Source organism: Perca flavescens, chromosome 21 (genome assembly GCF_004354835.1).
Source record: "Perca flavescens isolate YP-PL-M2 chromosome 21, PFLA_1.0, whole genome shotgun sequence".
Taxonomy (NCBI): Eukaryota; Metazoa; Chordata; class Actinopteri; order Perciformes; family Percidae; genus Perca; species Perca flavescens.
Genome location: NC_041351.1, coordinates 13,988,450 through 14,010,039, shown reverse-complemented (window position 1 = coordinate 14,010,039; position 21,590 = coordinate 13,988,450). Strand labels below are relative to the sequence as shown.

Here is a 21,590-nt window from a genome sequence, read left to right as displayed (position 1 = left end):
ATGAATGAATAAATGAATGAATGAATGAGTGGGTGAATGAATGAATGGTGGTTTCATGTATTAGAAGCAGGCATACTGTATGTAGTACACAATCCTAACACAAAATGGCACTGTGGCAGACTTGTGGGTAAGTAGGCATGACAGCATGTGATTAAAATGAGTGAGTTAGTGAGTACTCCCCCAGCACACCCATCACCACCACCACCACTAAACCCAGTCTTTAAAATTGTTCTTTCCTCTCCATTTCTTCCAATTTGAAAAGATGTAAAGAGGGGGAGTCATGTTCAGAGACAATAATGATCCCACTGTTTACTTTCAATTAGGATTATTTCTTTCCTTAGGCCAAAAACACCGGAGGAAACATTAGTAACCATTAACTCTGGAAGGGCTTTTTACCGCATTTATGAAAATAGATGAGTGAAAAATAAGCCAAATGTAAATCTAATATTACAAAAAAGGCAACATATGACTATTGGTGCCTTTGCCTCTGAAAGACAGCCCTGTGGAGGCCAACTAAAATCCTATACCGTGTTTCTGCCATTAGACCACTGAGCATGGGACATCTCAAGCACTTTACAAAAAGGAAGCTTCATCAATTATTCACACATCCGGCAACACACATTCCACATGTTTCTCTTCCCATACATTAATATTTCAGCCCCCCACCCCCAACATAACCTCTTATTCTCTCTGCCACCTCCCGGTGGACATTTTGTCTACATAAATCACACAGTGACATTAAGGAGCCCTAAGATGGCCTCAGCCAGTACTTACAGTCGGCAAGCTTCTCCTTCAACAATCTATGAGTTCCCTGACTGTTGCCTGAGAGTCAAATGTCACTCAAAAGCATCGGATAAACTTAATAAAATACCAATATAAGCAGCAACAAAGTTTTACTGGTATGCCTCTATATGCATGCCGTACATAGAATGGAATAGACACCTTGTTTGTAATATGAGACAGAAGTAGCTGCATAATGAATCATTTAAGACTACAGGCAAAATAACAATAAAAGAGTTTAGATTGTGTGGTTGCTTCTAGCAAGGTGAGATTTTTTTGTTTGTTTATTTTTTGTATCTTTGAGGTCTTCCGGGGACTGTTGTTTACTGAGACAATTTCCCACAGGACAGATTGGTCCTACGCCTTTTAGCACCCCCAACAAGCCCTGTATGCTTTATGTTAGGAAAGGTTGAGGTTAGGGCCATGGTTGTGGTAAGGGTCTGCCAATTCAACTGAAGGGGGCGGAATATGTACACAGCCTGAGAGGAAGTGTTGCCGAAGAGGCTCGACTCAAGAATCCAATGTCCCTTGTATGAGGGAGGATGGCACGCAACAGCAATCCAAAGCTACAATCTTGGATGTTACACAGTGGACTCCATACTGGACCGCTAAGCATACAACAACATGAACCTTGTTGGTAGCAGTTTCACCCTTGTGTGTCCAAACCATTAGCTCATGTTCACCTCACAGTGCTAGCTTTGTTCACTCTAGCATGCCTTCAACAGCATTATGCATCGTGCTAATGTACAATAAGTACTGGACAAAGAGCAGAGACTACTACGGCACAGGTTCTCTTGTTGCACAATGATTTAAGGCTGCAACTTATTATTATTCTTAATGAATTGATTCATAATTTTACATAAAAACAGGGTTTTCCCTGCCATTATAAGGTTTAGGTGTAGCACCCGAGCCATTTTGGGCAGCACCTAAGCAGAATTAATGAAAAAAAAAAAAAAAAACTTATTTAGCAAGTTTTTCCTTTAAAGGTGCTCTAAGTGATGTGACGTGTTTTTTAGGCTACATCATTTTTCGTCACATACAGCAAACATCTCCTCACTATCTATAACTATAAGTGCTGTTTATTTATTATCTGCTCTAGCTTTTCCAACATTTTAGACACAGATAAGGTGATAAGAATGGTCCAAAATGGTGTGTAAAAGAGACGCAAAACTACCACAAACCAACTACAAAGAGACACCAAATGACCACAGTGACCCAAAACAACCCCAAAGAACACAAAAATGACCAAAAAGAGACACAACACAAATACAAAGCGATGCAAAATCCCACAAAGAGACACAGTCCCACAAAGAGACTCAAAATGTATAGGTAAATTACATTTATTTTATTGAAAACCGTAACATTTTCCTGAGGAAGGACACCTAAAACTCCCCGCCAAATATATGCCATAAGTCTTCCACAAAGCTAGGGAAAACACTGTAAAGAAAATGCTCAGTATAATTTCCCAGCGCCCAATGACATAATCAGGATGCTTGTTCTCTGACCAAAACCTGAAGATATTGTATTTACTGTCATGTCACAAATAATACAAGAAAATAAAAACATTCAATCCTCACAGGTGCAAGAGTGAAACCACAGAATGATTCCCAATTTTGGTTGAAAAATTACCGAAAGCGGGTAAGAAAATAGTTGCAGATTCTTTTCGTGTTGAGTGACTAATCAATTCAGGTTACTTACTCTTACCAAAAGCTTTCTTTTTATTATCTTTACGTCTAAAACATATCACAGTAATCCAGACACACACACACACACACACACACACACACACACACACACACCTATGGTGTCATAAAATGTATATATAATGTATAATATAACATAATACACTGATAACCTCCACAGATTTACATTGCCTGCTGATTCAGTTCTGTATAGGATACATCACCGAGACGTTGTAGTGACAGGATTGAAGCGAAAGACTTCAACATTCAAATATGGATAATACCTTGAGGGCAATCTGCATAAAAATGGGAGAGATAATAATAGAACGGGTAGAATGGTGGTCTGGGATATGTAATATGTCTGGCCAAGCCTCATTCACTGAACTGTGATGAGTAAATGCCTTTACCTTTCAGCTGGATCCTTACTTCTGGAGCATGCTCTCATGGTTTCTGACAGTCTTCACCCAAATAGATTCATTTCTTTCTTGGGTATCCAACACGCCCTTTTTCTGTCCTTCTGCGCTCACTCTCTCTCAGCCATTGCTACTTGGGGCTCTCTCCCTCCCTCTTCCTTATTGATTCACTGAGGTTCAGTGGGTAGAGCACGGCACTAGCAATGGAAAGGGCATGGGATCAATTCCCACCAAATTTCAAGCATTCGCTGGGCTGTCACTCTAGGATAATTTGTCTGCAGGCTTGCCCTACTGAATACACTGATGTATTCTGCTTTGTAATTGGTGCCCATCAGTGTCAAATGTCTCTGCTAGCTAGATATGTGGGGCCAACACTGCAGGATGCTGTACAGTTTCATTCATTTGCATGTGCTAAGTATATACACACATCTTTTACTGTCTGCAGAATCTCAACTATGCCAGTATAATAAGGATATTTCTTTCTTTTTTTCAAAGAAATTTGTCTGAATAATTGGAGAGAGAAACACCAAAGCTCTTTGTTTTGAGATGGTATATGTACATTATTTGCACTATAGAAACGCTAATAGAAGTCGGTTGGTTCACAGTGTCAGACGAAATACATACTGTGGCATGTCTGAAGGCATGGTTTTCTGCTAATACCTCTTCCAGCTATGCTAATATGAATAATTTCCCTTTCTGGGATTATAACATCCATGCAAGCACTTTATGGATACTGAAATAACTACCCATTCATTTTAAATTATTAAGCTTCTTTAAAGCCCCTTAAATTAGATTTAGATGTACAGTGGCCACCATAGACAGACAATTTCACATCCACATAGTAGTTGTGTCAGACAGGTATTTCCTGAGCAAAGAGTCATCATTGTAACTGACAGCCCCTAGTAGCAGCTCCACCGCTATTACTCAGCCTGGTAACATCAAATTGCAGCATTGGGATACTGTATTCTACTGAGGCATACAACAAACCTGTGCAAGGCATATACTGAGACCGAGAAAAAAACTTTCAAATGTTCTTTCAACAGTTCTTTTTGAGCCTAAAATGATAGAAGTTGAAGCACAAGAGCTTGCTTTCCAACTAGGAAGATATTTGTAAGGTACAGCTGCACACACACACTGTGCAGAAGCAGCCCTGCTTGGGCCGGCCTCAACGAACAAGCAGAGCGTGTCTCAGGAGAGACAGAGGGGCCTCAGAGGCAGTCTAGCAAATCTGAGCCTGACCTCCCTGGAGAGAGACAGAGAGGCAAACTCGATTTATATCTTTGTTTTTAATCCCCCTTACACGCTCCACTGGTCCTACAGTAGTACTTTGTGCAGGCTTCATGTATAGTCAGGAAAAAACAAACAAAACAAAAAAACAGGGGATTGCGTGTCAGGAAAAACATCCATTTCAGTTTTTTTTCTCGGTGACATCAGAGCAAAGGATCGTCTTTGTCGCTCTCCTGTGTTTTCCTATTTGAAATTTTAAAAAATGTGGCACACACATCTGACTGGCTTTTGACTCCAAAGCCTGTTATTCAGATTGAAATGCCATTTCGTTACCGCTCCAGTATTCAGTTTGACATTAGGCTCTTGTTAAGCCGTTTTGTTTTTGGGAGGGCGTTTATTTTGCCCTGACCAATCGCTGTCACTATCCATCTGCTCAATGTCATTCTCAGGCTGCACAGAATCTACATTAGCTGTGGCTAACAGAAGTCAGCTTTAACATGCTGATTGAAGTCACTTATGTGTAACGTGATTTTACAGGACAAAGAAGTGATAACATAATGATGAATTATGTTCACTTTCGAACACCTCTGCATATACTTCCAAGATGTAGGACTAACTATAAGTACTGAATCCTCTGCATCCATGTTCTTAATTACCAAAGGAGACAACTGATAAATGAAACCGATGGGGATAACAGCAACAACATTTTTTCATCTTAAAAAAAAAAAAAAAAAGAAAATGCCTTCAGTGCACAGCTGTTCTGGTTTACTGGCTGTTGTTTTCTGTTGTTGATTTACAGAAGCCCTGATAGCTGTGTCTGGCTCTCACACAGATGACAAAATGAGTCCTACCTATAAAGGCGCTGACTAACTCGGCTGTCCCTGTTGGGGAAACAGCCATTGATTCCATTGAAGAGCAACACCAGACCTTTGAATTGCCTGACAACAATTTTAATGTGGGTGGTGATTCCCAAGTCTGGAATCAGGCTAGCGAGATGTGCATGGAATTACAACCACACTTCACTAAGGAAGATTTCTCGCAAGCGAGAAGAGGGTGGAATTGGGCCCTGAGCCAACACAGCGTCCATGGTTTCCCCAACAGGCATTCATTGTGCACTGCTCCATCCGCCTGTTATTTCCCTGTTTAGGAGCCAATGGGGCTTGTATGTGGAGAGTGGAGTCGGATACGTAATAGTCTCAGATACAGAAAATGAAATGTTAGATTCATAGTGAGTATAGGAGAGTATGGTCACACACACACATGCTTCATGCTCATCTTTGTGTTCACAAGTGTGCCAGTTTTTCTGCGTCTGCCCATATGCTCATGAATGAGAGCTGAGGAGCTAACGTGTAAAGGAACAGAAAGCACAAAAGCAAAGCAAAAATAGACGGAGGAACACAATGACACTGAGAGCGGACACAATAACCGTGGGGAAAGAGGGAGAGTGAGGGAGATAGAGGAGAGAAAAGACAAAGGGAGTAGGTAAAATATGTCATTATCCCCAATGGACAGAGCTTGTCTTTTTTCCAGGACACAGAGATTCATTTACATCTTCACCAAACACCAGGGGCAGTAGCAATGAGTGTGGGGGGGGGAGAGATATCATGTCACTGCCTCCTATACGCAGTCGAGATTATGTGAAACCCGAGATCGTACAGTATAACTGCATTAGCACATAACTTAACATAAAATATGAGATACCTTAGCTGTGGGTAAAGACAAATGCACATGGAGCCATGTTTTACAGAGCATTTCATCATCAACTGAGACCTTTTCTGTGTATCAGTACATTTTAAATAAGCTGCATTGCACAACTCTACATACTATTACAGCTCGGTACATCCAAGCTTTAGAAGGAGCCACATTCCTGAAACTCCAAAGTTAGCTTCATATAAGGCTGTGTTTTACCCTTAAGAATACTGTGTTGGTGTTTTGCATCTAATATGGCACATAAATGCTGTACGGAATGAATACTATAAACGGCACAGAGGTTGTGTGAATGAAAGTAATGTGCAGTAAAGAGAATGCTTCAATATTTGTACCCCATAGAAACAATGTCAACATGAGGAACAGGGAAGAATAACAAAGCAACAATAAGCCATTCAACACAAAGTGTAGCCTTGGGAGAATAAGCAGTGGCAGTGGTTGGGCTCCATGCTGAACACTAACTATTAAATTCTAGCTAGGGCTGCAAGTATCAATTATTTTAGTAATCGAGTATTCTACCGATTATTCCATCGATTAATCGGATAAGAAATTATTTTTTAATTTTTATTGAAGAGCAATAATATATAATAGTTTGGTTTAATTTTCGGGAAAAGCTAAATTTTTATTGCCTACATTGCTTACAATATCATCTCTCAAAAAACTAAACATATTAAGTGCTTAAGCCAAATCATTTTGCATCGAGGATTTTTAGTAATCATATTATTTGAGTTACTCTAGGAATCGTTTCAACCCTAATTCTAGCTATATTCCCAAAAGTTTATTGTTGTTTGATGCTGTGTGAACTCAATCATTCAGGAAAACTGGAAGTGATAACATGAAGGTTTATGAACATACAAACTATATAACAGCTGTGGTTTGGCTCAAGGATAGCTGTCCTACAAAAATTTAACAATGAGACTTCTACAAACAACAGCAACTTTAACAGGTCAATTCAATGCCTTTTCTTAACATGTTGAAACTAATGCTTCTTCTGTGGTATCAAATGTATTTCTTCAAATGGCACATGTGGTACAAGTAACAATATTCAATCTTTTAAAGAAACCTGCTGACTATACAAGGAAGTCTACTATGTGATAGGAAAGAACTTCCTAAACCTGATTTCAGCCAAATATGTATTTTTACACATAGAACAATCATCCTACAGTCATCAATGACCTGCAGCAAGGAGGGATTTCAATAAAACATTAAAATTAGTGAAATGTCAACTGAAACAAACTATGAGCACCGTACCATACATGATGAAAATATTGTGATATGATTTGCTGAGTGAGTTGCTTTTCCACTTGACATGCCCTACAAAAAGAACAAATGTTTCCATTAAGTTTTATGTTACAAAAGAAATCCCTTTCAGAATTTGTACATGCTATAAGAGTGATGGGCATCTTTTATGGATTCTTAACGATAGCTGTAAGACTGCCATAACTTTCTGGTGAGGTACCTAGCTATTAAAATTACTCATTGCTTTGAAGATAATACTGGTCTTTTTTTAAAAAGTGTAGCAGACAGGTGCAAAACCACTGGATCTATTTCTACAAATATCACTTAGGTAGAAAGGCTTTTTATTACTGACACTAACGTCATCAATTATTACCATACCAATGCTTGCCAAAGGGCTTTAACAATGCTTGCTGCCATGGGTGATTTTTGGAAAACAAGAAAGGGGCTAAGAGTTTGGAGCTAAAACCCTTTCTGATTCTGTGCTATTATTTGTTTTTTCTATATTCTAGGTTTAAAAGATTTGAAGAAAGGCTTTGGCTTTGGTAACATAAAGTTTACTAAAATAGTGGCAATTGCTTTTCCCATTGATTTTTAAGCAGTGAGGACAGCAGGATTTTCTTTTAATACCTATAGAGTGCCACCTGTTGCCTGATATATACAGTATTTAATAAATGCAGAGATAAAGATTCCACAAGTGGGCTAAAATGTCACTCTGCATGATGTCAACATATAGGCCTGAGACTTATGAACATCAGCATCCAGTGAAAATGACTTGTATATGTGAAAGTTTTAGCTTTTGAAGACAGTGCCCTTTTATAGTATACAGTACAACAGATGTGTCCTGATGTTCGCACAAGGGGACTGCCCAGTTTGGCAGCTTTTAGCTGTTTGGCAACGTTTTGTCAAGTGACGTAATTGACTCTGGAGCAGTGGATTATGCTGCAGAAGTCTGAGGACTGTCTATTGGTATCTCTATACTTTTGTCACTAATGTAATTTATTGTTGCTGGTCAAAGCTGTTCAACTGAAAACAGAGAACGTATTGCTATATTATCCAATTTCCAACCAGCTATGCTGAAAATATTTCTGCCCTCAAGTAGAGAAGGCGAAAGTGATGTCACTTGATCACTGTTTGCCTGTGGAATCGATAACATTGATGCTTTCCAACTGATAAACGAGAGGATACTATGTAATCAACCGGAACTGCTGTCCAAACATATGATCCACAACAGAAATGAAAGTTTCAGTTTTCAAATTTTTTTCATTCCTTCTAGAGCACTTTGCAGGAAAAGAAAAACAAGCAACTAAAAATAGATAATCATAAGCCAAAAGTTGGTTTTAAATCCAAGCTGCCAATTAATGTCCCAACAGCATTTGTTAGAAAATAGAGCGCCTGGAGTTTGAGAATGCAAATTGTATGTAGTCATACACAGTCAGTACTCATGATTACTCTCGCATCCTGCACCACCCACGTCTGAAAAAAATGCCTTGTTATGTTAAAAACATGTCCCTTGTGGAATGAATAATCAGAAATCCTTCTTTCTTTACACAATGCTAAATACGCAAAAATATCACCGCTCCCCTGCTTTATACCCTCTATCTCCCTCAAGCCTTTCCCTCACTTAGCACACTCCATCTGCCAGCTCTCTCTACTCACAGCTCCCACTCTTCATCCCTTGCTTTGTTATGCTTCCTGCATTCTCTTCCTTCCTTCACTATCCTCTTCTACTTTGTTGTTTTTGAAAGTATTTCTTCTCTTTTTCTCCATTTCCTACCCCGTCTATATCCACTTGTCCTTTGCAACCTTATTCTAATCCCTATATCCATCTACTATCCCTTCTGAGGCTTCTCTTTCTCTCTCTCTCTCTCTCTCTCTTATTGTATCCCTGCAGAGTGAAAGCAGTACCTGTGACACTCTGCTCCCAGTATCCTCTCATCTCAATGAGATGTGTGGCCTTGCTATATCTGATTCCTCTAGACAGGAGGTGAGAGCTAACCTTTCTCCCACTTCGACACCTCACCAGCTCCTGTTATTTGTTTTCATAACACAAATATGCTGTCCTTGGTCACAGCACACATTACAAAGCTTTAAGATCCTAACTCAAGCAGACAAAAAAAAAAAATTCTACTAGATGGAGCCCTTCCTTTAATGGCACTTAAACCAGTGTGTGGGGAAAAAAAAACTCCTCCGGAGGTAAGATTCATATCGGATTACAGAAATGCACAAGTGAAAGATAAAGACGAGAGGGGTGAAAATATTGAGAATATCCCCTGATATCTGCCTGTGCTAATGAATACGATTAATGTTAAGCTGCTGGAGTATCCACTTCCTATGTGGATTTAAAGGGAAATAATTTATATTCTCAGACCATGAGTCATATCAAAGCATATCAGATAAAAGAGTTTTTTTACCCAGGCATACTGTTATATGTGATAACTGGCAGCTAGGACATTATTACTACTGGAAAGACCCAGAAAAGAGCTCTTGTGAAAAACTCATCTCAAGTTCTACACATAACCTCACACAACAGCACTCCCTCACACATCTCCATAAACCCAAAAAGTGAACTTACGTGTTCGGAAGCGGTGGTGTGGGCGTGTGGCAGGGCCCTTGCCTGGGCGCCCGTGATTCCAGCGTGACGTGGGCTTGACCGGGGTTGCCGGCTGCGAGGTGGTCGGCTGCGCCTTGGCGGTGGTCTTCACAGTAGCTGTAGTTGTGGTGGATGCTGTGGTGGTGACGGTGGCAGAGGTCTGCCCTGGCTTTGAGTTGGCGGCTCCGTTACGTCCACTACCAGTGCTGCTTCCTTTTCTGACAGTGCTGCGAGGGGTGACCTCCTTACCACTGGGTGGTGGGGGGAGTCGGGTGGCGCGAGTGGTGGAGGTAGTAACCACAGTCCCACTAATACGGGTGCCAACACGGTTGTGAAGGTGTGGGGCGCGGTTGCCATCTCCATTGGCAGTGCTGCCATTGGCTGAGTGGTTCGCCGGTGGCCCTGATCGAGTTCTTGGCGCTGGGGCCGTACCATCCGCAGCTAGCGGCGTGGTAGTCGACACCATTGCTGTGGTAGAGGCAGCTGAAGTAGTGGTGGCTGTGGAAATGTCGGGCCCCTTGGGCATGGCACTGGGTTTGGAGAGAAATATAGGGTCCTGTCCAATGCTACCTTTGGGATCCACCAGATCAGTGGGGACGTAGTCTTGGACAGATCCCACAACAATCCATTTCAGCAGCATGAGACTGAGTCCCAGTCCAACAAAACCCATTACCAGGGGCACGGCACAAAGCCAGGTCTGCTGGCGAGGCCACACAGCACATGGGCCACAGCGGAGAGGGCCCTGGGCTCTGGGAGAGGCCTGTTCAGCCCCTGGCTCCTCCAGCGTCATGGCTGCTAGACTGCTTGCACCAGAACGCTCGCTCATCCTGCTGGAGCTTTTCGTCTCTGTTCACGAGGTCAAACAGGCGGCCAAATAATACGAGGGCATATACGTACGAGGAAGGGGATGTGGTGCAGAAGAAATACTGGGCATCTTAAGTATGTACCCACACAATACCTAGCCTATCTACATGCACAAACATAAAACATTAACTAATGCACAAGCACCCACAAGCATGAGAAGACACAATCACTCAGTCACATACTACTAATTAAAAGCTGGCACAGCACTCAAATGCATACACAAGCAATATAACCTACACTCCCTCTGGCGGACAACAAACCAAAATCACACACACACACACACACACACACACAATTATGCACCAGAATATACACACATCCACACACCAGCACACAGGTTATGGACAGGTGAGAGAGCGAAGCGAGGGGGCGCCTCACTGTAGTTCAGCGCTAACGAAGCGATGATAAATCCCAGGATGCTTCACTCCCTTGTTAAAAAAAGCCGACGTAAAAAGAACGGAAAGGGATATCGATCCGCTTCAGACTGGAGCTGTAAATCCATGTGCATGTGTGCGTGCGTGGATCAACAACCCAGGCTACGGCAGCACCATTCTCCACTCTCAATTGGTTGATTATCGGCCGCATAAGGTCCTTAAAATACAAACCAATTATTGGTTATTTATTCCTTTATTCTCTTAGTTTTCATTTCAGTTCGTTTTTTACCTTTTCTACATACGTTAGAGAGCTTCCTTTTACTACTGCAGGAGTCTTTGTCGACTACTTCAAGTTTGCCTCTAATAGCCCTCAGTTCGCCGTGTCCGGCCACCCTTTCGGTCGCTCCAGCTGTCGGTAATCCAGTGGGGAGAGAGCCGGTAAAAGACACCGAAACTGAAACGAGGCAGGGCAGAAGGGATCTGATGTGATCTGCCAATGAGATTGGGTGATGGTGGTGGTGGTGGTGGTGTCCAGGGTAGCGGGCTAAATCCAACTGATCCGGGTCCAATCCCTACGCCGGCCACACCGCTCTGATTTTCCCGGAGTGACAGCCGTGTGCTTCCGGAGCTGTCTGTCTGCGATGATAGATCCGGAATCGGTGGAGAAGAAAAAGAAGCCTCTAAGATTCGTTTACCTTCGCTGCATTCCCACAGTGGTGCAAGCAGCAGAAAGGGAGATGGAGAGAAGAGAGAGGATGGAGGGAGGGGGCTGCTGCTCTGAAAAAATGATGCGGCGGCTGTATTGGAGGCTGCAGACTAGGGAGAGACTGAGAGGACGGAGGGAGGGAGGCGGGGTGGGGGGGTTTGCTCAATCCGCGGTGAGTGATGTGGGTTTCACGGCTCCTGTCCCATCCGGCGCTCTCCTCCGGCTCACCGCCGTCCCCAATAGTCCAAAGAGACGACTAGTGACTGTCCCATCTCTCCCTCCAGACTCCAAGGGTGTAGGTGTGCGCTGACTCCCTTATCAGCAAAAAGAAAGAAAGAAAGAAAGAAAGCGAGAAAGGAAACATTCGGGTGGGTAGAAATAGGTAGGTAGTGGGAAAACAAGAGAGAGGCAGCATAAATGCGTGTTGGCTAAACTCTGCAGCAGATGCAGATATGAGGCAGAGGGAGGAGGCGGCAGCAACAGCAGCGCACGCCCCGCGCACGCGCACACACACACACACACACACACGGCGTGGAGAGGAGAGGCACTGCCATAGACACACCCCAGGGAGCGGTGAGATGGAGGGAGGGAGAAGAAGAGGAGGAGGAAGAGGAGGAGGAGGAGGAGGGAGGCGCCACCCCGATGTCTTCCACCAGTGGCACACATGAGCAAACAAACCAAACACCTGGCTCATAATTTATGGGCGAGTTAGAGCACTGCTTCAACTTGATACTTCCGTGGGCAGCAGATGAATCCTTTTTCTTCCAGATCACAAGGGACAGTAGTGCTTTGGGCGTACAGCCAACCAGCTTTTACGGGCAGTACGACTTACTGATGTCAGAATATGAGTGAAAAACACACTCACAAGGCTCATTTAATTAGCCAGATTTGGCATTTGGTTTTCATTTATAAAAAGCCTGTGACATAGCAGCCATGTATGGATAGGGCATTGAAGGAAAGCTATAGGTATAATGCAATCAACAGCGAAGTAGCACATAAGAAATAAGTGGAGTCAGGTTAAAACTACATTTGAGAATGTATAGGCCTAATCATCACATAGATTTTAAGTGTCCAAAAGGAGATTTGATTCAATACTATGGGTGTCCAATATTTTCTATATTCATGCAATATGGCTAGCAAACAGCAAAAAAAAATGCAATAGTTGTAACTTGTAACATCAATTTCCTACTTGCAGTCCATTTTTGCACACACATTGTCATCACGGGAGACAGATCAATGCGATTACATTATTAAACTGTGGCTTCCCAGTTTACCTTGATTAAGTTCTAATCAGAAAATAAGCTATATTTTATACAAGTTGCGGTTGTTAAAGGGCTAATAAGACATTTAGAGGTCTCTAGTGTCTCAAATTTTCAAAGTGGCACTGAATGCAACTTCTTTTGTTGCGAGTAGAAGAAGACCCAGAGGGTGACGAATACAGAGGTACTCTGTGGTTTCTTATTCATTGTTGCTTCAGGGTTGTGACATTATTTAAAGCTGCCATCTGCTTTTTTAGTACATGATTGATTGTGTTTAATAATCCAACTGGAGTAATCGACAAGTTCAAAAAAATAATTTTACCCTCGTAAATGTGGGTGTATATACATAATGTAATAATAATCCTTAAACACTGGTGTGTGGTTTGTGTGTGCCTCTGTGTGAGGATGAAAGAAAGTGGGAGAGTGAGGAAGAAAGAGAGGTGAGATAGGTAGAAGAGAGGAAAATGTCTCCTGCTTTTTTGCACAACTTATATAAGCATCTGCAATACAAAGTTCATGATCCAAAACCTTGCAATTACTTTAACAAAAGCCCAAACTACATCATCCATTACTGTCTAAACTGCGTATGGCTCATGGCGAAGAATTAGATCCATTTCAAACTCCTCACATTCCCCAAATGACTCTAAAATTATGCCATTTTGAATGCATTGTTTTTACAATAACAATTCGCACCACCCTGAGGTTGGTTTCTCAATTGATTTTCATAAATAATAGAAAATGACTGACACAATTGCAGCACTGTGGCATCTCCATGCTTATTCATATTTCTGTATAGATCACATCTTTCATTAGCGGCTTGCTAATGCGTCTGATGAGTCTGACTGCATTGTTTGAGGTATTGTCCCGCTCTGAAGATACGTTTTTTACTTGACAGGCTGTCAACAGTCATTCCCTCCCAGGATTTCACTGTGCTCGTTTTACCCCTCACAAGCATTTGAAGATTCTCAAGTAATAAAACAATCTGAGGACTTCCAGCGGAGGAATTTATTCAAATCACTGAAATATTGGTTTCAATTGTGTAACACTTAGTTTTTTGAATAAGGGGTTAGGATGGAAAGTTTATATGAGATTTGCTCTAGAGTATAAAAGCTTCCCAAATAAATAGCTAAAAGGCAATTTTCACAGTCAGCATGGGGGAAACATGTTAGCATATTGTTTACAGTTTCTGCAATGTTTCTCAATCTTATATGAAAAATGAACACATGTAGAACAGCATACATTCACCATGTATTACATAGTGGTATGGTGTGGATTTTTGCAAAACAAAATATATACCCTTTAACATTAACCATCAAATTAAACTCATACAATTATTCCTAATTTAAACATGAAACCGTGATTTTATCAGGGGTTTGCTGGTGGTTTTGGTTGGGCAGCTATTGATGATGTGCTTTATAATGTTATATTTACTTAATAAGTTGGTGTGGTCCAAGTCCCCTTTATATTATGGTGTATGCCCTGTATACCTGAGTGGGGAGTGGGGAATTCCCCTCTGCTTTCTGAAGGGAGCCACTACCCTTGATAAATGTCCATTGGTGTCAGTTAAAGTTAATCTCGTTGCTATCTCACATATCCTGATCCTGGAGCGTTGTCACCAGAAGGACGTATAAGTTCATATGGTCCATTCCCCTGGGTGTCTCCTGGTCAGGGGATATTTATGGCTTTATAGACTGTTGGGAAGCTGCGAGAGTGTCCATTGTGTCACTCACCGTCTATGTCCAAGAGGCCACCCATGGTCCACTTTCCAATCCAAATCTGTAAACTGGACCAGCATGGCATGAAGAAGCACATGAGGTCTTCAGTAAGTAATGGGTGACTTCTCGCCTTCTGCACCCTCGTTGTGACTATACTATCGTCCCGTCTCCACCCTAAAGATAGCCGTTATTGAGAACATATCAAAAAAGCTGCTGGCTACCTTATTTTGTGGGCATAAACGAAAGCAACATCCATCACTGTATTGACTATTAGCCCCTGCATTATATTAAAAATCAATGTCTTCTCCCACTCTTGGTGTTTGCATTAGAGCATCTCCAGGGAGCCACTATTCATCAAAACTGATCAACACAACTCCTCTGGATGGGTAACCTTGTGCACATTGGGGGAGAGACACATAGCTCCAGGACCTGTTGTCACTGTGAATACTTGGTGCTTTACCCCAGCATGGCAAATGCCAAGGTTAGTATATGTGTTTATGGACATCATCCAGGCATATTCCCAGAACAAGCACAAGCATGTTAAGCATCAGTCCAGTGCTCAAAAGACTTTTGGAAAACAACTACTCCCCGAGCCAAAGCGGTTGAAATAATTTGCTGTGTTGTCTTCTTGGGATATATGCTCATGGCTTCCTGGATGTGTGTGAAGCCAGAAAAGGTGAATTTAGTCTTTGATTCCCCCAATCCAAGGCTGTAAAATTGGATTAGTGCTTAATGGGGTTCACCAGTTTCTACCAGTGGTTCAGTGGGAAGCTTATTGCCGTTCCCATTAATGCACTTACTGAGATCCCGACCTGTCACTGAGAATTAGAAACATATCATGTCTTCACATAGCACAGATGGAGCTATTCTCAGGCTGAGGGAATGATTGGTTGGTCCTACATTGCTTTGGACTTGTATTTCTGCTATTCTCTTGTCAGCTATGGTGGTCATTGTGGATAGCTTCTCCAAAGATAGACGTTTTGTTGTTGATGCAGCAGCTTTAATGATCAACTCTTGCATGGGGTTCCACAGGATGTCACCTCTGTGTTGGCACTCAGTTCTTTACAAATTTCCGACCTTATGATTCTCTTGTACTGTAAGTGCAGCTGTAGTTTTCTCCTTGGCCTTCTACTCTTAGTTAAATGAGCAGATGGAGGGGGTAATCAGGAGAAACCACTGCCTGGCTGAATCCAATCCATCTACTTGGAAATCCCATCTCTTATGGGATCAATGCACTTGCAAAAGCCCTGCAGGTCTGGTTCACACGGAAGTCTCTATTTGAATGTCAGATGGGTTAGCTGACAGAGCAGAACCTCGATGTGTGGGTACTTGCTGCAGAGGAGAGCAGAGGATCTTGTTAGACAATATGTCTACTTCTGAAGATCCAGAGCTGCCCTGCTGAATGCCAGGTCCACACATTCTTGACAGACTAACAGTGAGGCCAGGACTTTGTTATAATGTACTTCTTTTGTTGAAATAATAACTGCGCACGAGTAAGGTCTGACTCCCCTTCCTGGACATTTGGTTCTTCAATGAGAGGTACTTGTAATCTAAAAATATCAGGGGCAGGGGATGCTCCTGAGTAGACTAACAGATTGAATCAGTACTAGCAATAACCATGGAAGCAAATACCACCTTAAATAGTGTTACATTTCACCAAGTACTGTGTGGACAAAGTTTAATTTGCTTTAAGCAATGCCAGTGCTGACTGACTGACACACATTTTTTCTGTCTGGGCTTACCATAGCTTTATGTGCTCGCTGCTGAGGCCGTTCAGTACTACAAACTCGTATACTCGACTCAACTGCCGGAATCATTAGATATGTGTAGAGTAGGGGGGAGGCTAGTGTGCTGTAATGGAATAGGTCACGCTTTTGCGGAGCTCCGTGCGATTTCCTCTTATTCTATTGAAAATATACTGCATCTGTCGTTTTTATGCCATAGTTCATCAGTTAAATTGTACTTTAATCTAGGGGGCTCATTTTTACGTCGAAAATGCAGAGGAGCAAAGCTCAAAACCAGAAAAACGCTCCCTCCACTGAGGATAGCAACGAAGCAATACTAGCCGCTATCACTAAGCAAGGAGAAGAACAGCTAGCTAAAGTTTCCAAGCTAGGTGACGACCTCAAAAAGTCGATAGAGTGACGCCTTGATTCAATCGATGCAAATTTGGCCATGCTTCAGAACAAACATCACAAAGTGGAACGTCGCATAGATGGCATGGAGGAAGCTCTTATGGATGCCAACCACCACATCACAGTGTTAGAGACTACATGTAAGGAGCTTCAAGTAGCTAACGGTCGTCTTAGTGCCAAGCTAAATTACTTAGAAGGGCGCTCCCGAAGGTTCAACATTAAGATTGTTGGTGTCAAAGAGGGTGAAGAAAATGGTCGCCCAACCGAGTTTGTGTCTCAGCTGATTTCAGAGATACTTGGTCAAGAAAACTTCAGCAAACCGGTCAAAATAGACAGAGCACCTCACAGCCTAAAGCCAAAGCCAACTGGAGAGGAGCCACCAAGGGTAATCATCACCAAGCTTCACAACAACAGAAACGTGAGGAATATCCTATGACTAAGCCGACAACGGGCACCGCTCAGGTACAAGGATGTGAAAGTATCGATATTTCCAGACTACACTGCAGATGTGATATGCATTATAATAGAGGATAGTGCGGAGCTGTCGGTTCGGTTTAGTTAGGCCTTTAGTCGGCTGTTCAGCTGGCTCTGTTACCCGACAGTCTCCTATCAGGACTTGGGATGCGCCACTTAGTTCTCTGTTGCGGCTTTGGGGTAATTTTGGGGTGTGTTTATGTGTTTATTGAACTGCCAGATTTTAATTTTTCTTATGTTAGTCCAAAAACTGTCATACTTTTATTTTAATGCAGGATAATTACTCAAGTAGGTCAGGAGTGAGTCCTATTACTTTTACCTCCTGAAACTGTAGGGGTCTTGGCAAAGTCATTAAGCAGGGAAAAGTATTTTTACAAACCATTCAGAAACATTCACAATATGTACATAACATTCACATATCACAATATCTTAGTTTCAGACCATGCTCTTCTGTCCACGAAGAGTAACTTTAATCTCTGTGCCTGTCAGTACAACTGGAAGTTTAACCCCACACTGAACTCAGATAATTGTTTTCAAGAAAACATTTCTACTAGGTTGTCAGACTTTATGCTTATTAATGACAATGGTGCTGTCTCAGATTCAACCCTCTGGGAGTCCTTTAAAGTTGTTATGAGAGGTCACATCATCTCCTATCAATCAGCAGGTAAAAAGGTTAGACAGAAGCGTTTCTCTGAAATTGAAACTGAACTTACTGCTCTGGAGGACTCTTACCAAGAGTCAAAATCTGATGATATTCTTAATAACATCTTGAAGATAAAATATGAGTATAACCATATTCTCGGCGAGCAGGTCAAGCACTATATTTGTAAATTGAAACAAAAGTATTTTGAGCTGGGTGAGAAAGCGGACAAGCTGCTTGCTAGGCAGTTAAAAGGGGTGCAAGCTGATAGGGCGATCCATAAGGTCTCATCTTCTACTGGACAGCTATTAACTGATTCTAAACATTTTTTTTTTTACTTTTATAGTCAACTGTATGCATCAACGTCAAAGGCCACTTATGTTGAGATCTCTGACTTTCTCAACACACTGGACATTCCGATTCTACATTATGTAATAAGGCGGGAGTTGGATTCTGATATCTCACTGGATGAAATCAAAACAGCCATTTGCTCGTTTCCTAATGGTAAGGCCTGTAGTCCTGATGGATTTGGCATATAATTCTACAAGGCACATATAGAAACCATTGCTCCACTCCTTTTGCGCATGGTAAACTGGTCTCTGAAGGCGGAGATTTTTCCCAGCTCTCTTTATGAAGCTCATGTTTGTCTTCTCCTGAAAAAAGACAGTGATGACACTGATGTCACATCTTACCATCCTCTAAGTTTGCTAAATAGCGACCAAAAAATTATTGCAAAAGGTCTTACGAACCGATTATGTCAAATTTATCAGTGCCCTAATCCACCCGGACTAAACAAGTTTCATTCCAGATAGATTCTCCTTCTCTAACACTCGCCGTCTGTTACATACAATGTACTCTAATAAACTACCCCACGCTGCTGTTATATCGTTAGATGCCCACCAGGCCTTCGACCAAGTCGAATGGAGATACATGTTTGCTACTCTTGAAAAATTTGGCTTTGGTGTTAAATTTAGGAATATGTTAAGAATGCTATATGCATGTTCAAAATCCTCCATACTGACTAATTATGACAGGTCCCCCCCACCAGGCAGGGGTGCTGCCTTTCCCCTATGCTTTTTGCCTTGGCTCATGAGCCCCTGGCAATAACTATTAGAGCCAGCCCCCAAATTAGGGGGATAAATTGTGGCGCATATGAGTGTAATATAGGCTTATATGCAGATGATGTGATCCTGACCCTGTCAGATGTTGGGACATCCCAGTTCCGCTTACTTGATTTGATTAGAACATTTGGTCAATTCTCTGGATTTACTATTAACTGGGACAAAAGTCTGTTCATGCCCTTATCAGATGGTCTAGACTCTAAATATCTTGAGGATCTACCATTTAAAATTCCCATCCATCCATCGCATCTTCAAAGTGCACCTGCATAAGTCTACACTTGAAGGTGGTTTGGGCCTACCTGTTTTATGTCCCTATTACTGGGCCTGTAATGCCAGAGCATGGGTATTCTGGAGTCATGCTCCAGTCACTGATGATGAGAGAAACCTCTGTCCAAATTGGCATGTGATTGAGTCCCTAAAGTCAAAGACTGTTGGAGCTTCCCTTAGTGCGATTTTATTTTCAAATCCAAATCTGTCCGTCAAACAACTAAAAGGTGACTTTATTGTATCAAACTCTTTGAAGATTCTTAGACAAATTAAGGGTGTGCTAAATCTCCCTCAGCTATCCTTGTATGCTCCAATATGTCACAACCCTTTTTTTTCAAGCCAGGTCTAATGGACTCAGTGTTTACACACTGGTCAGAGAAGGGACTTGCTACCATTAGCGATTTTATATTAATAATCGTTTTGCATCTTTCGCTCAGCTTAAGGAGAAATATGTGCTACCATCCAGCCATTTTTTTCATTATCTTCAAATTAGAAACTTTGTAAAGGAGTCATTACCCACACAACACAAATTTTACCAACTTCTGACCTGTAACCCCACATCCAAAGGTTTGATTTCACAGTTTCTAGCCCTCTTTCCTTCAGTTACCTCTTCTCTTCACATTAAAGAAGCTTGGGTCAAAGACACAGGAGAGGAGATTTCAGATGGACTATGATCATTGGCATTAGAGAGGATCAAGGCATGTTCTATAAATGCCAGACTTCAGCTTATTCAGTTTAAAGTCATTCACCAACTGCACTTTTCAAAAACTAAACTGAATAGGATTTTCCCCTCTGTCTCTGCCACCTGTGATAAATGCAAGTCCAGTGATGGGACTCTGGGTAATCTTTTTTGGGCGTGTCCCAAGCTCATAGGTTTTTTGGGGTGACATTCTTTAATTGTACATTAAGACCTGACGGCCTCTTTGCTATACTGGGTTGCTCCCCTTATTCAGTAACTCTCTGTATAGATTTACAGCAGGCCCTTATGTTTAGTATGGTCATAGCCAAAAGGGTTATTTTAAGGGAATGGAAATCAGCGTCCCCACCTTGCTTTAAGATATGGTTGAATGATATGGTATCCTGTTTGTACACCCGCCGCAAATTCCCTAACACCTGGGGGCCTTTCACAGACGATATTAAGAGAGAACAGTCTCAGGATGAGGTTTAATTGTATTAGATTGTGTTGTACTGTATGATGTGAATTGTTGTCCTATTCTCATGATGTAATTTGCTTTCATGTAATTTGCTTGCTAGGACCCTGGCCTTGATTTGGGCCTTCTTTGACCTCACTTCCTCCCAGCACCATGGAACTCGGAATTCTTTTCAGTTTTTGGACTGGATTATACAGATAAATACTATTTGATATGAACTGGCAGTTTATGGTTTTGTTTTGTTTTGTTTTGTCTTTTTGGTGTTTGTCTGTTTGTACTACTGTTATGCAGAAAATCTTTAAAATAAAGTTATAAAAAAGATACAGTATGTGTAGAGTAAATGAGACTATAAAGTTCCGCAAATTATACAAAACAACAAACAAATACACAAAACAAAAATCCTGTTTTCCACATGGTTTCCATCGCTGTAGATTTGGCTGGTGTTCTAACATTATCTCGTTGTGCCCTCTTCTTCTGCAAAGATTTAGAAGAATTAGCGCCATCAACTGTTTATCTTGATGCAGGCAACTCCTACAATTCACATAATGCTAAGATTTTCTTCACAAATCTTCTGGAAATTCAGTTATAATCTGGACTAAATTTGGATGGAAACTTGTCTATTGCCATCTCCATCTGCTCATTTTACTATGAGTGGAAGGCCAAGGGGGGAAATGCAGCAGCACCTACAAGAGGAAAAAAAGCACGATCCAGACATAATTATACTCAAAGTAATTGAATAATAAACTACTACACTCTTCTCCAACAGAGAGTGTGTGTGTGTGGGGAAGCAAGTGCTGTAGCAGATGTGCTTCAAGACTCATTCAGTCAAAGCATAACAGAAAATTTAAGAAAATAGATAAGAAAAAAAAGAAAACAGCATTCCAGAATTCATGCCATTTTAGAGTTCAGTGAGTAGCAAATTACTTCCTCTATACCCCCAAAAGATGATACCCACCCACAGTAATGTTTCTTAATTATTACCCTAATTATATTAATTTTAATGATGCATGAATGTTTTCATATTGTGACTAAAATCAACATCAACCCAGTCATGCCACCATAATAACAATAAGATTGCTTAAGGCATAAACGTTCTTCATAAATGCATTTTCGAAAGTTAGTCCAGACCCATCTTATCATTGGGGTGCAGCAGGAGGACAATATTACAGATGGCGTAGTAATTTAATTATCAGTCCCCAACTAGAAACATCACAAGAATTAGCCAGGTCTATTCCATATTGTTGAC

General features: G+C 41.6%; 2 protein-coding genes across 4 annotated transcripts in view; both read right to left on the bottom strand.

The window, feature by feature from the left end:
• The window catches only part of LOC114548452 (uncharacterized), a 336,064-nt gene that overhangs the window by 208,958 nt on the left and 105,516 nt on the right, over nucleotides 1-21,590 (bottom strand). The window lies entirely within an intron of this gene.
• Nucleotides 7,018-11,231, bottom strand: nrg3b (neuregulin 3b). The gene is made up of 2 exons (XM_028568423.1): nucleotides 9,621-11,231; nucleotides 7,018-7,123 (listed from the first exon to the last, which is right to left on the bottom strand). The coding sequence occupies exons 1-2, from the start codon at nucleotides 10,462-10,464 to the stop codon at nucleotides 7,032-7,034; spliced, it is 936 nt and encodes a 311-aa protein (XP_028424224.1). The 5' UTR covers nucleotides 10,465-11,231; the 3' UTR covers nucleotides 7,018-7,031.

Bases quoted from the DNA above. Each gene is read 5' to 3' on its own strand.
- nrg3b (XM_028568423.1), bottom strand. From the start codon at position 10,464: ATGAGCGAGCGTTCTGGTGCAAGCAGTCTAGCAGCCATGACGCTGGAG. The intron at 7,124-9,620 runs GTAAGTTCACTT...TTCTTTTTGTAG, and splicing joins ACACCACCGCTTCCGAACAC to GGCATGTCAAGTGGAAAAGC.